General features: G+C 41.9%; 1 protein-coding gene across 3 annotated transcripts in view; it reads left to right on the forward strand.

Annotated features, from left to right (window-relative positions):
* prcp (prolylcarboxypeptidase (angiotensinase C)) overlaps nucleotides 1-13829 on the forward strand; it is a 101913-nt gene that overhangs the window by 58089 nt on the left and 29995 nt on the right. Inside the window, exons 6-8 of one of the 3 annotated variants that reach the window (XM_070892060.1) lie at nucleotides 3299-3468; nucleotides 4938-5102; nucleotides 8961-9148. In XM_070892060.1, coding sequence (XP_070748161.1) covers nucleotides 3299-3468; nucleotides 4938-5102; nucleotides 8961-9148 — 523 coding nt within the window. The remainder of the gene's footprint in view (nucleotides 1-3298; nucleotides 3469-4937; nucleotides 5103-8960; nucleotides 9149-13829) is intronic. The other 2 variants (XM_070892061.1, XM_070892062.1) reach the window with 2 other exon arrangements.

A 13829-nucleotide genomic window follows, 5' to 3' on the forward strand; every position in this document is an offset into this window, starting at 1 on the left:
ACTGGCTGTTCTCCCTCCCATTTCAGAATGTCCTGCACCCGCTCCGAGACATCCTTGACCCTTGCACCAGGGAGGCAACATACCATCCTGGAGTCTCGGTTGCATCCGCAGAAACGCCTATCTATTCCCCTCACCATCGAATCCCCTATCACTATCGCGCTCCCACTCTTTTTCCTGCCCTCCTTTGCAGCAGAGGCACCTACGGTGCCATGAACTTGGCTGCTGCTGCCCTCCCCTGATGAGTCATCCCCCTCAACAGTACCCAAAGCAGTGTATCTGTTTTACTTTTATATTGTTTGTTGATGTTGATTGAATGTTGTTGCGACCAGGCGGCTGTAGCTGCTGTAGCTGCTGTATCGCATGTGGGACACCTTGCAGGCCCGAGCAGACCATCTGTACGTGGCACAGGGGTATGTTATGCTTAAGGGAAGGTTGTTTACTGGTTGAACTAAGATATTGATTTGGATTAAATTGGAATAAGGTTAATTAACCTACTAAAACCAGACTTCCATTGTGGCCACGATGGAACTCGGGTTGGTGTAAACTTGTGTGGAAGCTACTAGTCCGGACATGTGTCGAAACACATCAACAAATTTTAGAAGGAAACTCTATTAACATGTATGAAATTATTTTGTAGAATGTTTAACCAGTGATACCTGATGTTTTATGATTCAGTTTGTGAAAGAATCAAAGGGGGGATTGATAGAGAATTCAAACAGGCTACATTTAGACAGGCTGTGAAAATTCACAGACAACAAGTCAGAGATGCTACGTGAGTGGGAGCATGTTGCATTAAGTCATCAATCAACTTGACATTTTAGGACTTTGGGTAGCGAGCCAATTAAAAGGTTAAAAGACTATTAATTGAGCCAATAAGGTCAAAGAAGGCGAGTTCTTTTCTGTAAATTGATCCAGGTTTAAGTACAGCCATTTTGACCATGTGGTCTCAGAAGGACAAAGACCTGGCTTAAAGCCAAGAGCTTGTTGCTGTCTGCCAAGAAATAAAGTGACATTAAAACTACAATCGGAGTTTGTATTTCATTGGAAATTAAGAGATCTAAACCTTTTTAGGTTTTAATTTTGCCAAATCAACTAATTGAAACATATAAAGTTCTTAAGGGGCTTGACTGGGTTAATGCTGAGAAGATGTCTCCCTGGCTGGGGAATCGAGAACACGGGGTCACAGTCTCAAAATAAAGGGTCAGCCATTTAGGACTGAGATGAGGAGAAATTTCTTCACTCAAAGGGTTGTGAATCTTTGGAATTCTCTACCCCAGAGAGCCATGGATGCTCAGTTGTTGAGTATATTCAACACAAAGGTCAATACATTTTTAGGAAGAAGGTAATTAAGGGATATGGGGCTCGGGCAGGAAGGTGGAATTGAGGTAGAAGATCAGCCATGATCTTGTTGAATGGTGGAGCAGGCTCAAAGGGTCAAATGACCTACTCCAGCTCCTAGTTCTTATGTTCTAACTGTTAAAATTAATTTTGCTTTCCTAACATTAAGATCTTCAATTTTTTTCTTCTCTCAGAAGTGAGAGAACATTGCATTATCTTCTTTGTTTATAATATCCTGGTATCCTTGTAGTGATACATATGTCAACAGTTTATAACAAAATCTTTTGGGTTAAGATAATCAGCATTATTTATTCTTAATAATTTCTAGTTTTGGTCCATTTTATCTACTAACCTTGTACATGTGAAGTAATACAGTTTCTTTACAACCTGAAGATGTTGTAGCAGGCACATTGACGCTATTGAATGGAGTTTCAGGTACACGGGGAAACTTTATCTGTTGATTTGGAAACCATCTGTGTTGAGTCTTGGGTGTGACTTTATAATATCCTTCGACATAATGCAATAGCAGACTGCAATACAGGCCACCAATCCCTCCCAACACCCCCACAAGCATCTTTACCCGACTGTTAAACTCTCCTTCCGTCTGTCGAGACTTGTTCCAGTGTTGCCGCCCACACACTCATTGCAAAAAATGCTAAACAGTTGCCTTGTGGACTTAAAACAAATTTTATGATTTCTAAGCTGTAACTATTGATTTTTTTTTATTCGTTCATGGGATGTGGGCATCGCTGGCAAGGCCAGCATTTATTGCCCATCCCTAATTGCCCTTGAGAAGGTGGTGGTGAGCCACCTTCTTGAACCGCGGCAGTCCATGTATACCTTTTTGTAGCTGTTTGGTACAACTGAATGGCTTGATAGGCCATTTCAGAGGGCAGTTAAGAGTCAACCATATTGCTGTGGGTCTGGAGTCACAAGTAGGCCAGATCAGGTATAGAAGACAGATTTCCATCCCTAAGGGACATTTGTGAACCAGCTGAATTTTATGACAATCCGGTAGTTTCATGGTCACCTTTACTGATACAGGTTGTATCTCTTCAGTCCAGGATACTCTCATCCGGAAACATCCGTGGTTCGGCATTAGTTGGGCAAGGAAGGTTTATTTTTTTAAAAAGGTTTGATCGTCTGGAATCAGCCATTGTGTTCAGTGATCAGCTGGAATGGCTGTCAGTCAGCCATTGTATTCGGCTGAGGGAGCCGCCCACAGGCTTCCAGCACACGCACACAGGAGCCCGGGGGCTGTTGACATGGTCTTGTAATATGGTCAGTCCAATATTATTGGAATGTAGCTTTCAGTATGGTCCATGCACTGATTTTGCTTTGTCTTTGAAATGTGTGATAGTCTGGATGTTAATGATCCAAAGGTTTCATATTTGGAGCAATGTTTTATACAGAAATTGCTAGGATTTGAATGAGAATCACTTGCTTTCACTTTGAATTCAGCTTTTCATCTTTTCTGGTATACACACAGCCTAAAAAGAAAGGGTTTTCTGCAATTCGCAAGGAGGTTAAAATTACACCTAGAGATTTCCATTTGGAGTGCTTTCAGGTGACTGCTAAAGAAGTGTGAATAAATGATTTATAACAACATACTCTTTTTGCTGATTTTGTATTAACCAGCCTTTATCTTCTATTAGATGTCAGATATGGTGGTTGCAGTGACCTCCCGTGGTTCGGATAATTCTCTGTTCTGGCACAGGTCAAGTCCCGAGGGTGCCGGACCAGAGAGGTCTAACTGTACTAGCTTTTTAAAATTCCAGATTTATTTAATTAACTGATTTTAAATTCCCCAGCTGCCGTGGGGGGGATTTGAACTCGTGTCTCCAGATCATTAGTCCAGTAACATAACCACTATGTTATCATATCGAAATGATCTCTTAATTAATGTGACATTTAAATACGTCTTTGACATTTGATCACTTTTTTTGGTTCCTATTTTTAGCAGAAGACTTAACATTTCTTTCCCGTACTTTCAATCTCTGTTCACCATTACAAGCATCTGATGTGGCATCCTTCAAATCGTGGCTAAGTGAGACTTGGGTTAGTCTGGCTATGGTGGACTACCCTTATAAGGCCAACTTTTTACAACCTCTTCCTGCATGGCCTATTGAGGTAATTAATGTTTTTTCAATTTTAAACCCATTTATTTCACGTATGTGGGGGGAGGGGGGAATGGAAAGAGAAAAACAGATCCCTGTACTAGCTGAGAGAAATCTTCAAATCTGAAATCTGACCATTCTCTTTATACCCTGCTTTGATTGGTGAAGTGATGTCTCACTGTCTCGGCCTGAATGATCTCTGCAATTCAAGTGCTAACCGGGCCTGACCTGACTTAACTTCTGAGAACAGATGTGACTAGGCATATCAAGGTGTTGTAACTCTAGATGACGAGGATGATTTGCAAACAATTTGCCATGCCCAGTATCTGTTTGTGTTTGTTTATTTTGCGCAGAGGGTTATTAGAATATGAAATGCATTTTGACAAGTGGTTATGACACGATGCCTTACAGGAGATAGTGGAACACATTGATTTTATGCATATTTAGTTAGCACACATTTAACCTCTTCATAGCTAATAAGTAACACTGTTGTGTGTATTTTTTAAAGAAAATTAAACTGCTGGATAGGTACTAAAATACAGTGCAGAAGAAATATTTTCATATGGGGTTTATTAGAATATGATATGCATTTTTATCATAGTTATTAAAGCCGAGTCAATCAAAACATTTAAGAAAGAATTGGATAAATATTTGAAGATGGCTATGACGGTGAAGAAAAATGATGTGTAAAGAGCAGGGTAAAAGAATAATCAGCCGTGATGTAGAGCTTGCACCAACATGGCTCAATGAACTGAGTGGTCATCTTCAGAGCTGAAATTTCTTTGACTCTATGCACCTTTTGATTACTGACTAACGTTCTTTGTTCTGACTTTGTATATTTGCAGTTTGTGTAAACTCATAGTATCATGTTGAAGATTCATAAAGTGCTAGTGGAGTTTGATGTAAACTATTTTTTTACACTGATTGATGACCCATATAATAATAGAGACAGTGGGATGCACTTGATGATATAAGAACCACTAAAGATAAGCTTTAACACCAATATGATTAGCTTAATACAAAAAATTATATTTTGTGAATATTGTCATTTCATTGCCATCTATAAATATAGGGCCAGCAATGAACAAAACAGTCTATTTTATTCATTTGGTTAATGGAGTTATGACCACTATTGTGATTCCAAAATAGTCCAAGGAACAGAACAAGCTAAGTGATGCTGTACATTCTGTGTGCAGCTGGGGTTGCTGTAACCTGTCAAGGTCTTTTAAAACATTATGTGCAGAGGAGTACATTAAGTCCTAGCTTTTGGAAAATTAAAATGATCCAGCATTTTACAGCTCAGTGGGGATACTGGGTGGGAGTGGGGAAGGAATGAAGTAGACACATTTTAAAGTTTGTCTGTGCATTTGCCTGTATTTCATGAATCTTATCAAAGGTGAATCTGAAAGTTTGCTTAAAATCTGACAAATCTATTATCTAAGACATGTTAGATAATCCATTTTTTAAATTATTTCTTCTCAGGTTGTTTGCACCTTTCTTCAGGATCCCTCACTATCAGCAGAAGCACTACTGAAAAATATATTTCAAGCTGTGAATATATATTATAACTACACAGGCAATGCAGAGTGCCTGAATATATCCCAGACTGCAACTTCTAATCTCGATGATCAAGGCTGGTATTACCAGGTAAATGTTACATGTCAAGCATTATTTGTGATAGTGGTGTAACATGATGAACATATTAATAAACTGTATTCTAATAAGGACAATTTTCTCTTCTATGCAGCGACAACAGATAATAGTGCACGTGCTAGGAACGTTCTGTCATTTTAGTTTTGGTGCTTCCCTACAGCGACCTGGTCTTTCTGCTGACTTTCAAGTTCTTACAGCTAGGCCTTCCTGTGTCCCACTATATAAGGTTTCCATGCAAGATTGCATTATATGCTAGAAATGTGTAAAATTCTTCTTCTAGTTTGATTCTGATGGTAAAACTTAGCAGTTAAAAAAAATAAATTAACTAAAAAGGACATGTCATAGGCTTGTTCTGTCTCCCACCTCATCCCGCCAGACCTGACCTTTCAAGTAATGTTTAGCATGGATTCAGCGTCACATTCATCACTGTACGTAACAGTAGATGCCTTCTGAGGTAGATGAGTCTGGCCACGTTGAAGGTGTATTACGTTACGATGTGGGAGGAATAATTTAAAGAGTTAAATGCCCTTTGAATGCACTTTGAAGAAAAGTTAACCAGAAGGACTCCAGCAGTTCAAGAAGACCGACCACCACCATCTCCGGGCAAAGAGAGCTGGGCAGTAAATGTGTTCTTGCCAATGACAGCCACACCCGGAGAACAAATTTCAAATAAATCTTCAATGCTTAAGAATATCCGGATCTTCCACAATTTTCAAGTGTTCACTAAATTGTTCTCCTTGAAACCAGTCTAGTTTTGAAAACACTTCATACATTAATTCCATGGGCTAACAAGAAATAGAAGCAGGAATAGCCATGTGGCCCCTTGAGCCTGCTCCGCCATTCAATAAGATCATGGCTGATCTTACTCCCTTGATTCTATTATTGCTGCTTTTACTATCTTCTACTTTTGTATGACATTAAAAGCCTTATACTGAAATGTCTAGTTTGGCTAACAATTCCGAGAGGCTGAATGGAGAAATGAGGTACCTTGCGCAACTGATTTTAGTGGCAGGTTGATGTGATGTGTTTCATGGTCTGGGATTCATGGCCACAGTCACACTTCGGGTCACCCCTCATCTTCCACTTGTGGAGCAGGTAGCCACATCGTCCATGCCCTGTGAGGATTCGGTGAGCACTGTCCATTGTCTTCGAGGGAGATCGAAGCCAGGGACCTCTGCTGTTGGGTCAGTGCTGAGGTGTTGGTTCTTTTATGTTGTATGCGTTCCACGATTCCATCCATCTGGTTAGTGGGTTGATACCTGTTGCATGAATGTTAGCTGCTGTTCCACAGAATGGCCGACGTGATTTTAAGCGCTTTCGTGGTGACTTTTTCAAGTCTTTGTGAATGAGAAGGTCATGTTGCTCATGATTATTTTCACCTCACGGAGCATGGTAGCATTGCGGCGAATGGAAGGCGGGGGACTGTGGGACAGTACCAGGAGCGACTGAGTTAGAATGGACTTAAGTGCCTCTGACACCGCCCCAATGGTGGCGTTTAGCTGCATGTTCACGATCTTTGCGTGGTGGCTGCAGGACCATGAGACAGAACACTATTCTGCAGAGTAGACTAGGACCATTGTTGTGGTGCAATGTATTTGGACGATGCTGCCCAATGAATTTTCGGATCAGGTTCACCCTGGTTTTTACTTTTTGACTGGTGTTGATGAGATGAGGCCAATAGGTGAGAGTCCTGTCACAGGTAATGTCCAGATATTTTGGGTGGGGTTCATGGGTAAGTTGTCTTCTGCAGAAGAAAACATTGAATTCTTTCCCGGCGGCTTTGTTGTTCCGATGGAACGGCAACACAACTGCCTTCTCTGGATTGGGGAGGAAGTACCAGGTCTGGAAGTAGCATTTTAGTAGGTGCAGGTCGCTTGTGAGCGTCCTCTAGTGTCTATCCCTGTGTCAGCAGTGCTATGTCATTGGCATAGGCGAACTTCCGGGATTTGTTGCAGGGCATGTCATGTTCCCTTGTTTTCCTTAGTGCCCAAAAATGTATCTATCTCAGCCTTGAATATACTGAATTACTTAGTATCCGCAGCCTATTGGGGTAGAGAATTCCAAAGATTCACAACCCCTTGAGTGAAGAAATTTCGCCTTCTCAGTCTTAAATGGCTGACCCCTTATCCCAACCCCTAGTTCGAGACTGTCCAGCAAGGAGAAACAGCCTCTCGGCATCTGATTGGTAATATCTGCTCTGAAGAGAGACCGTCTAACATTTTATATATCAGGAATAATAAAAATGAAGGCACAGTTAGAAATTTCTCATCTCGAACTTGCACTTCAACATTATTTCAAACTATTTTCTTATCCATATACTTGTGTTGTGTCTTTTGTAACCAGAGTATGACTTTCCTGAAGGAAATATGATAAGTGTTTTCTATTTTCAGATTTGCACTACCTTCTGAAGAGTTTACGTTTTTTTAAAAAATGCTGCGTTTCACAAATGTAGCACTGTTCCTTTAAATTAGCACATGTAAATTTTATTATAGTCTTGGCACAATCTTGAGAAACATTGGTGAGTGATATTTTAGCAGGTCTCAGTGTTGGCTCAGTGGTAGCACCTTTGCCTCTGAGTAAGAAGGTTGTCAGTTCTAGTCCCATTCCAGAGACTTGAGCACATAATCCAAACTGACACTCTATTGCTCTATTGAGTGTTGCACTGTCAGAGGCATTGCCTTTTGGATGAAATGTAAATCTGTGGGCCCGTTTGCCCCCTTTGGTGGATGTAAAAGATCCGATGGCACGATTCAAAGAAGAGTAGGGGAGTTTTCCATGGTATTCTGGCCAATTTTTCATCATCATCATAGGCGGTCCCTTGAACGAGGTTGACTTGCTTCCACAAGAGTTCACAGATGTTTCAAGTCCGATGTTCCAGTCCTGAACTCCAATTGAGGGGGTGGAAGATGCTTGTGCGTGGATTGTTTTAACATGTGGTGACCGTTGCACATCAGCCACCTCATGTGCTCGACAGAGCTAGGCCTTTATCCAGTGGCAAGGGTTGAACCAGGACGACTGGAGACCTGCTCTGCTGTACGGACCTAGTGCGCGCGCACATCGCAGTGTGGGCATGCTCGTGCTGCCCCTGGGCCCTGTACCCTCATTCGCCGCACCTCCACCATGATGTTCCAGGGCCCGGCACTCCAGCTCTGTGTATAGCCCCGACCTCTCTCAGGTCGAGACGGCCCACGATAGCCAATATTTATCCCTTGACTAACATCACTAAAACAGATTATCTAGCCATTTATCTCATTGCTGTTTGTGGGACATTGCTGTGCACAAACTGGCTCTCAAATTTCTTCACATTAGAACAGTGATTTTTTTTTTCTATGCCAGTTGGTGACACAAGCTAAACAAAATAATAAGCAGTCTTCAAGTTCTGTAGTGACAGGCTAAACCTGAGTTATTTTGTTAAATACTTGAAATTCATTAAAGAGGAAAAATAATCTTGGCTTCTATAAAATGTTGTAATTTACCTTAAGAATACAGCAGAGCACTTCTAAACAACATGGCGTTGACAAGCCTGATTAGCACATATAATAAAACCTGCAACTTTAAGTAAATTCTCACTAACTGTGAGGTATTAAATTTTTTCCCAATACAAAATCATATATTTATGATTAAGTGAAAGATCTCTGAGTCTACCATATTTCTAAGTTCATGAACATCGGGACCTACAAGGTTATGGTTTTCATCTTAACAGATTAATGGGGAAATATTTTTATTTTCCAACAAGGTTTCAACTTTATCACTTTTGGGGTGTGTGAGTTTCTAATGTACATACAATTTAAGCTAAGCTGTCTGAAGAAACTACTGGTCACAGATTTACATTTTTGTCACTTTTTTTTTCAGACCTGTACAGAAATGGTGATGCCTTCATGTACAGATGGCGTCAATGACATGTTTGAATCGGTGCCCTGGGACTTCCAAGTATTTTCTGATAACTGTAAGAAAGACTGGGGATTGCGTCCTAGACCTGACTGGATTACTACAGTCTATGGTGGGAAAAATATCAGTTCACACAGCAATATTGTCTTCAGGTGGGTTTTTTGGTAGACTTTTGAAGCATTATCTGGAAACCAAAGCATATATTTAAAATAAGAGTACACTTGCTAGTTTAGAGTGAAAGTAGAGAACTTTTTGGGAAGAAATAAATAAATCTTATTACAGCCATCTTGGTGGCAGTGGTGCATGGAGACAACCTCTCGGTATAGCAACATAGAAACATAGAAATTAGGTGCAGGAGTAGGCCATTCGGCCCTTTTAGCCTGCACCGCCATTCAATGAGTTCATGGCTGAACATGCAACTTCAGTACCCCATTCCTGCTTTCTCACCATACCCCTTGATCCCCCTAGTAGTAAGGACTACATCGAACTCCTTTTTGAATATATTTAGTGAATTGGCCTCAACAACTTTCTGTGGTAGAGAATTCCACAGGTTCACCACTCTCTGGGTGAAGAAGTTTCTCCTCATCTCAGTCCTAAATGGCTTAGCCCTTATCCTTAGACTGTGACCCCTGGTTCTGGACTTCCCCAACATTGGGAACATTCTTCCTGCATCTAACCTGTCTAAACCCATCAGAATTTTAAACGTTTCTATGAGATCCCCTCTCATTCTTCTGAACTCCAGTGAATACAAGCCCAGTTGATCCAGTCTTTCTTGATATGTCAGTCCCGCCATCCCGGGAATCAGTCTGGTGAACCTTCGCTGCACTCCCTCAATAGCAAGAATGTCCTTCCTCAAGTTAGGAGACCAAAACTGTACACAATACTACAGGTGTGGCCTCACCAAGGCCCTGTACAACTGTAGTAACACCTCCCTGCCCCTGTACTCAAATCCCCTCGCTATGAAGGCCAACATGCCATTTGCCTTCTTAACCGCCTGCTGTACCTGCATGCCAACCTTCAATGACTGATGTACCATGACACCCAGGTCTCGTTGCACCTCCCCTTTTCCTAATCTGTCACCATTCAAATAGTCTGTCTCTTTGTTTTTACCACCAAAGTGGATAACCTCACATTTATCCACATTATACTTCATCTGCCATGCATTTGCCCACTCACCTAACCTATCCAAGTCACTCTGCAGCCTCATAGCATCCTCCTCGCATCTCACACTGCCACCCAACTTAGTGCCATTCGTAAATTTGGAGATACTACATTTAATCCCCTCGTCTAAATCATTAATGTACAATGTAAACAGCTGAGGCCCCAGCACAGAACCCCACTAGTCACTGCCTGCCATTCTGAAAAGTACCCATTTACGCCTACTCTTTGCTTCCTGTCTGCCAACCAGTTCTCAATCCACATCAGCACATTACCTCCAATCCTATGTACTTTAACTTTGCACATTAATCTCTTGTGTGGGACCTTGTCGAAAGCCTTCTGAAAGTCCAAATGCACCACATCAACTGGTTCTCCCTTGTCCACTCTACTGGAAACATCCTCAAAAAATTCCAGAAGATTTGTCGAGCATGATTTCCCTTTCACAAATCCATGCTGACTTGGACCTATCATGTCACCTCTTTCCAAATGCGCTGCTATGACATCCTTAATAATTGATTCCATCATTTTACCCACGACCGATGTCAGGCTGACCGGTCTATAATTCCCTGTTTTCTCTCGCCCTCCTTTTTTAAAAAGTGGGGTTACATTGGCTACCCTCCACGCCATAGGAACTGATCCAGAGTCTATGGAATGTTGGAAAATGACTGTCACTGCATCCGCTATTTCCAAGGCCACCTCCTTAAGTACTCTGGGATGCAGTCCATCAGGCCCTGGGGATTTATCGGCCTTCAATCCCATCAATTTCCCCAACACAATTTCTTGACTAATAAGGATTTCCCTCAGTTCCTCCTTCTTACTAGACTGTCTGACCCCTTTTATGTTTGGAAGGTTGTTTGTGTCCTCCTTAGTGAATAGCGAACCAAAGTACTTGTTCAATTGGTCTGCCATTTCTTTGTTCCCCATTATGACTTCCCCTGATTCTGACTGCAGGGGACCTATGTTTGTCTTTACTAACCTTTTTCTCTTTACATATCTATAGAAACTTTTGCAGTCCGTCTTAATGTTCTCTGCAAGCTTCCTCTCGTACTCTATTTTTCCTGCCCTAATCAAACCCCTTGTCCTCCTCTGCTGAGTTCTAAATTTCTCCCAGTCCCTGGGTTCACTGCTATTTCTGGCCAATTTGTATGCCACTTCCTTGGCTTTAATATTATCCCTGATTGCCCTTAATAGCCACGGTTGAGCCAACTTCCCTTTTTTATTTTTACGCCAGACAGGGATGTACAATAGTTCATCCATGCGGTCTCTAAATGTCTGCCATTGCCCATCCACAGTCAACCCCTTAAGTATCATTCGGCAATCTATCCTAGCCAATTCACGCCTCATATCTTCAAAGTTATCCTTCTTTAAGTTCTGGACCATGGTCTCTGAATTAAGTGTTTCATTCTCCATCCTAATGTAGAATTCCACCATATTATGGTCACTCTTTCCCAAGGGACCTCGCACAACGAGATTGCTAATTAATCCTCTCTCATTACACAGTCTAAGATGGCCTCCCCCCTAGTTGGTTCCTCAACATATTGGTCTAGAAAACCATCCCTTATGCACTCCAGGAAATCCTCCTCCACCGTATTGCTTCCAGTTTGGTTAGCCCAGTCTATATGCATATTAAAGTCACCATTGAACTGCTGCACCTTTATTGCATGCACCCCTAATTTCCTGTTTGATGCCCTCCCCAACATCACTACTACTGTTTGGAGGTCTGTACATAACTCCCACTAACGTTTTTTGTCCTTTGGTGTTCTACAGCTCTACCCATATAGATTCCACATCATCCAAGCTAATGTCCTTCCTAACTATTGCATTAATTTCCTCTTTAACCAGAAATGCTACCCAACCTCCTTTTTCTTTTATTCTATCCTTCCTGAATGTTGAATACCCCTGGATGTTGAGTTCCCAGCCCTGATCATCCTGGAGCCACGTCTCTGTAATCCCAATCACATCATATCTGTTAACATCTATTTGCACAGTTAATTCATCCACCTTATTACGGATACTCCTTGCATGAAGACACAAAGCCTTCAGGCTTGTTTTTTTTAACACCCTTTGTCCTTTTAGAATGATGATGTAGTGTGGCCCTTTTTGTTTCTTGCCTTTGTTTTCTCGGCCTTCCACTATTGCTTTTTACCTTTCTACCATTTGTTTCTAACTCCATATTACTTCGCCCTATTTCGCAGCATAGGTTCCCACCCCCCTGCCATATTAGTTTAAACACTCCCGAACTGCATTAGCAAATGTTACCCCTAGGACATCAGTTCCAGTCCTGCCCAAGTGCAGACCGTCCCTTTTGTACAGGTCCCACTTCCCCCAGAACTGGTTCCAATGTCTCAGGAATTTGAATCCCTCCCTCTTGCACCACTACTCAAGCCACGTATTTATTCTAACTATCCTGCTCCCTCTACTCTGATTAGCATGTGGCACTGGTAGCAATCCAGAGATTACTACCTTTGAGGTCCTACTTTTAAATTTAACTCCTAGCTCCCTAAATTCAGCTTGTAGGACCTCTTCCTGCTTCTTACCTATATCGTTGGTACCTACATGTACCACGACAACTGGCTGTTCACCCTCCCTCTCCAGAATGCTCTGCAGCCTCTCCGAGACATCCTTGACCCTTGCACCAGGGAGGCAACATACCATCCTGGAGTCTCGGTTGCAGCCGCAGAAACTCCTATCTATTCCCCTTACAATAGAGTCCCCTATCACTATAGCTCTCCCACTCTTTTTCCCACCCTTCTGTGCAACAGAGCCACCCACAGTGCCATGAACCTGGCTGCTGGTGCCTTCCCCTGGTAAGTGATCTCCTCCAACATAAGAACATAAGAAATAGGGGCAGGAGTAGGCCATTTGGCCCCTCGAGCCTGCTCTGCTAGTCAATGAGATCATGGCCAATCTTATTTCTCAATTCCACTTGCCTGCATTATTCCCATATCCCTTGATTCCATTAATATCCAAAAATCTATCGATCTCTGTTTTGAATATACTCAACGATTGAGCTTTCACAGCCCTCTGGGGTAGAGAATTCCAAAGATTCATGACCCTCTAAGTGGAGAAGTTTCTCATTGCAGTCCTAAATTGCTGAACTCTTATTCTGAGACTGTGACCCCTGGTTTCACACTCCCCAGCCAGGGGAAACATCCTCCTTGCACCTACTCTGTCAAGCCCTATAAGAATTTTGTATGGCTCAATGAAATCACCTTTCATTCTTCTAAACTCTGAAGAATATAGGCCTAGTCTACTCAATCTCTCCTCATAGGACAATCCCCCCCTCCCAGGAATCGGTCTGGTGAACCTTAGTTGCACTCCCTCTATAGCAAGTATATCCTTCGTTAGGTAAGGAGACCAAAACTGTATACAATTTCCAGGTGTGGTCTCACCAGGGCCCTATATAATTGCAGTAAGACGTCTTTACTCTTCTACTCAAATTCTCTTATAATAAAGACCAACATACCATTTGCTTTCTTAATTGCTTGCTGTACCTGCATGTTAACTTTCAGTGATTTGTGTACAAGGACACCCAGGTCCCTCTGAACACCAACATTTCCCAATCTCTCACCATTTAAAAAAATCCGCTGCTTTTCTACTTTTCCCACCAAAGTGGATAACTTCACATTTCTCCACATTATATTCCATTTGCCATGTTCTTGTCCACTTACTTAG

This window comes from Pristiophorus japonicus, chromosome 10, assembly GCF_044704955.1.
Source record: "Pristiophorus japonicus isolate sPriJap1 chromosome 10, sPriJap1.hap1, whole genome shotgun sequence".
In the NCBI taxonomy this organism is placed as follows: domain Eukaryota; kingdom Metazoa; phylum Chordata; class Chondrichthyes; family Pristiophoridae; genus Pristiophorus; species Pristiophorus japonicus.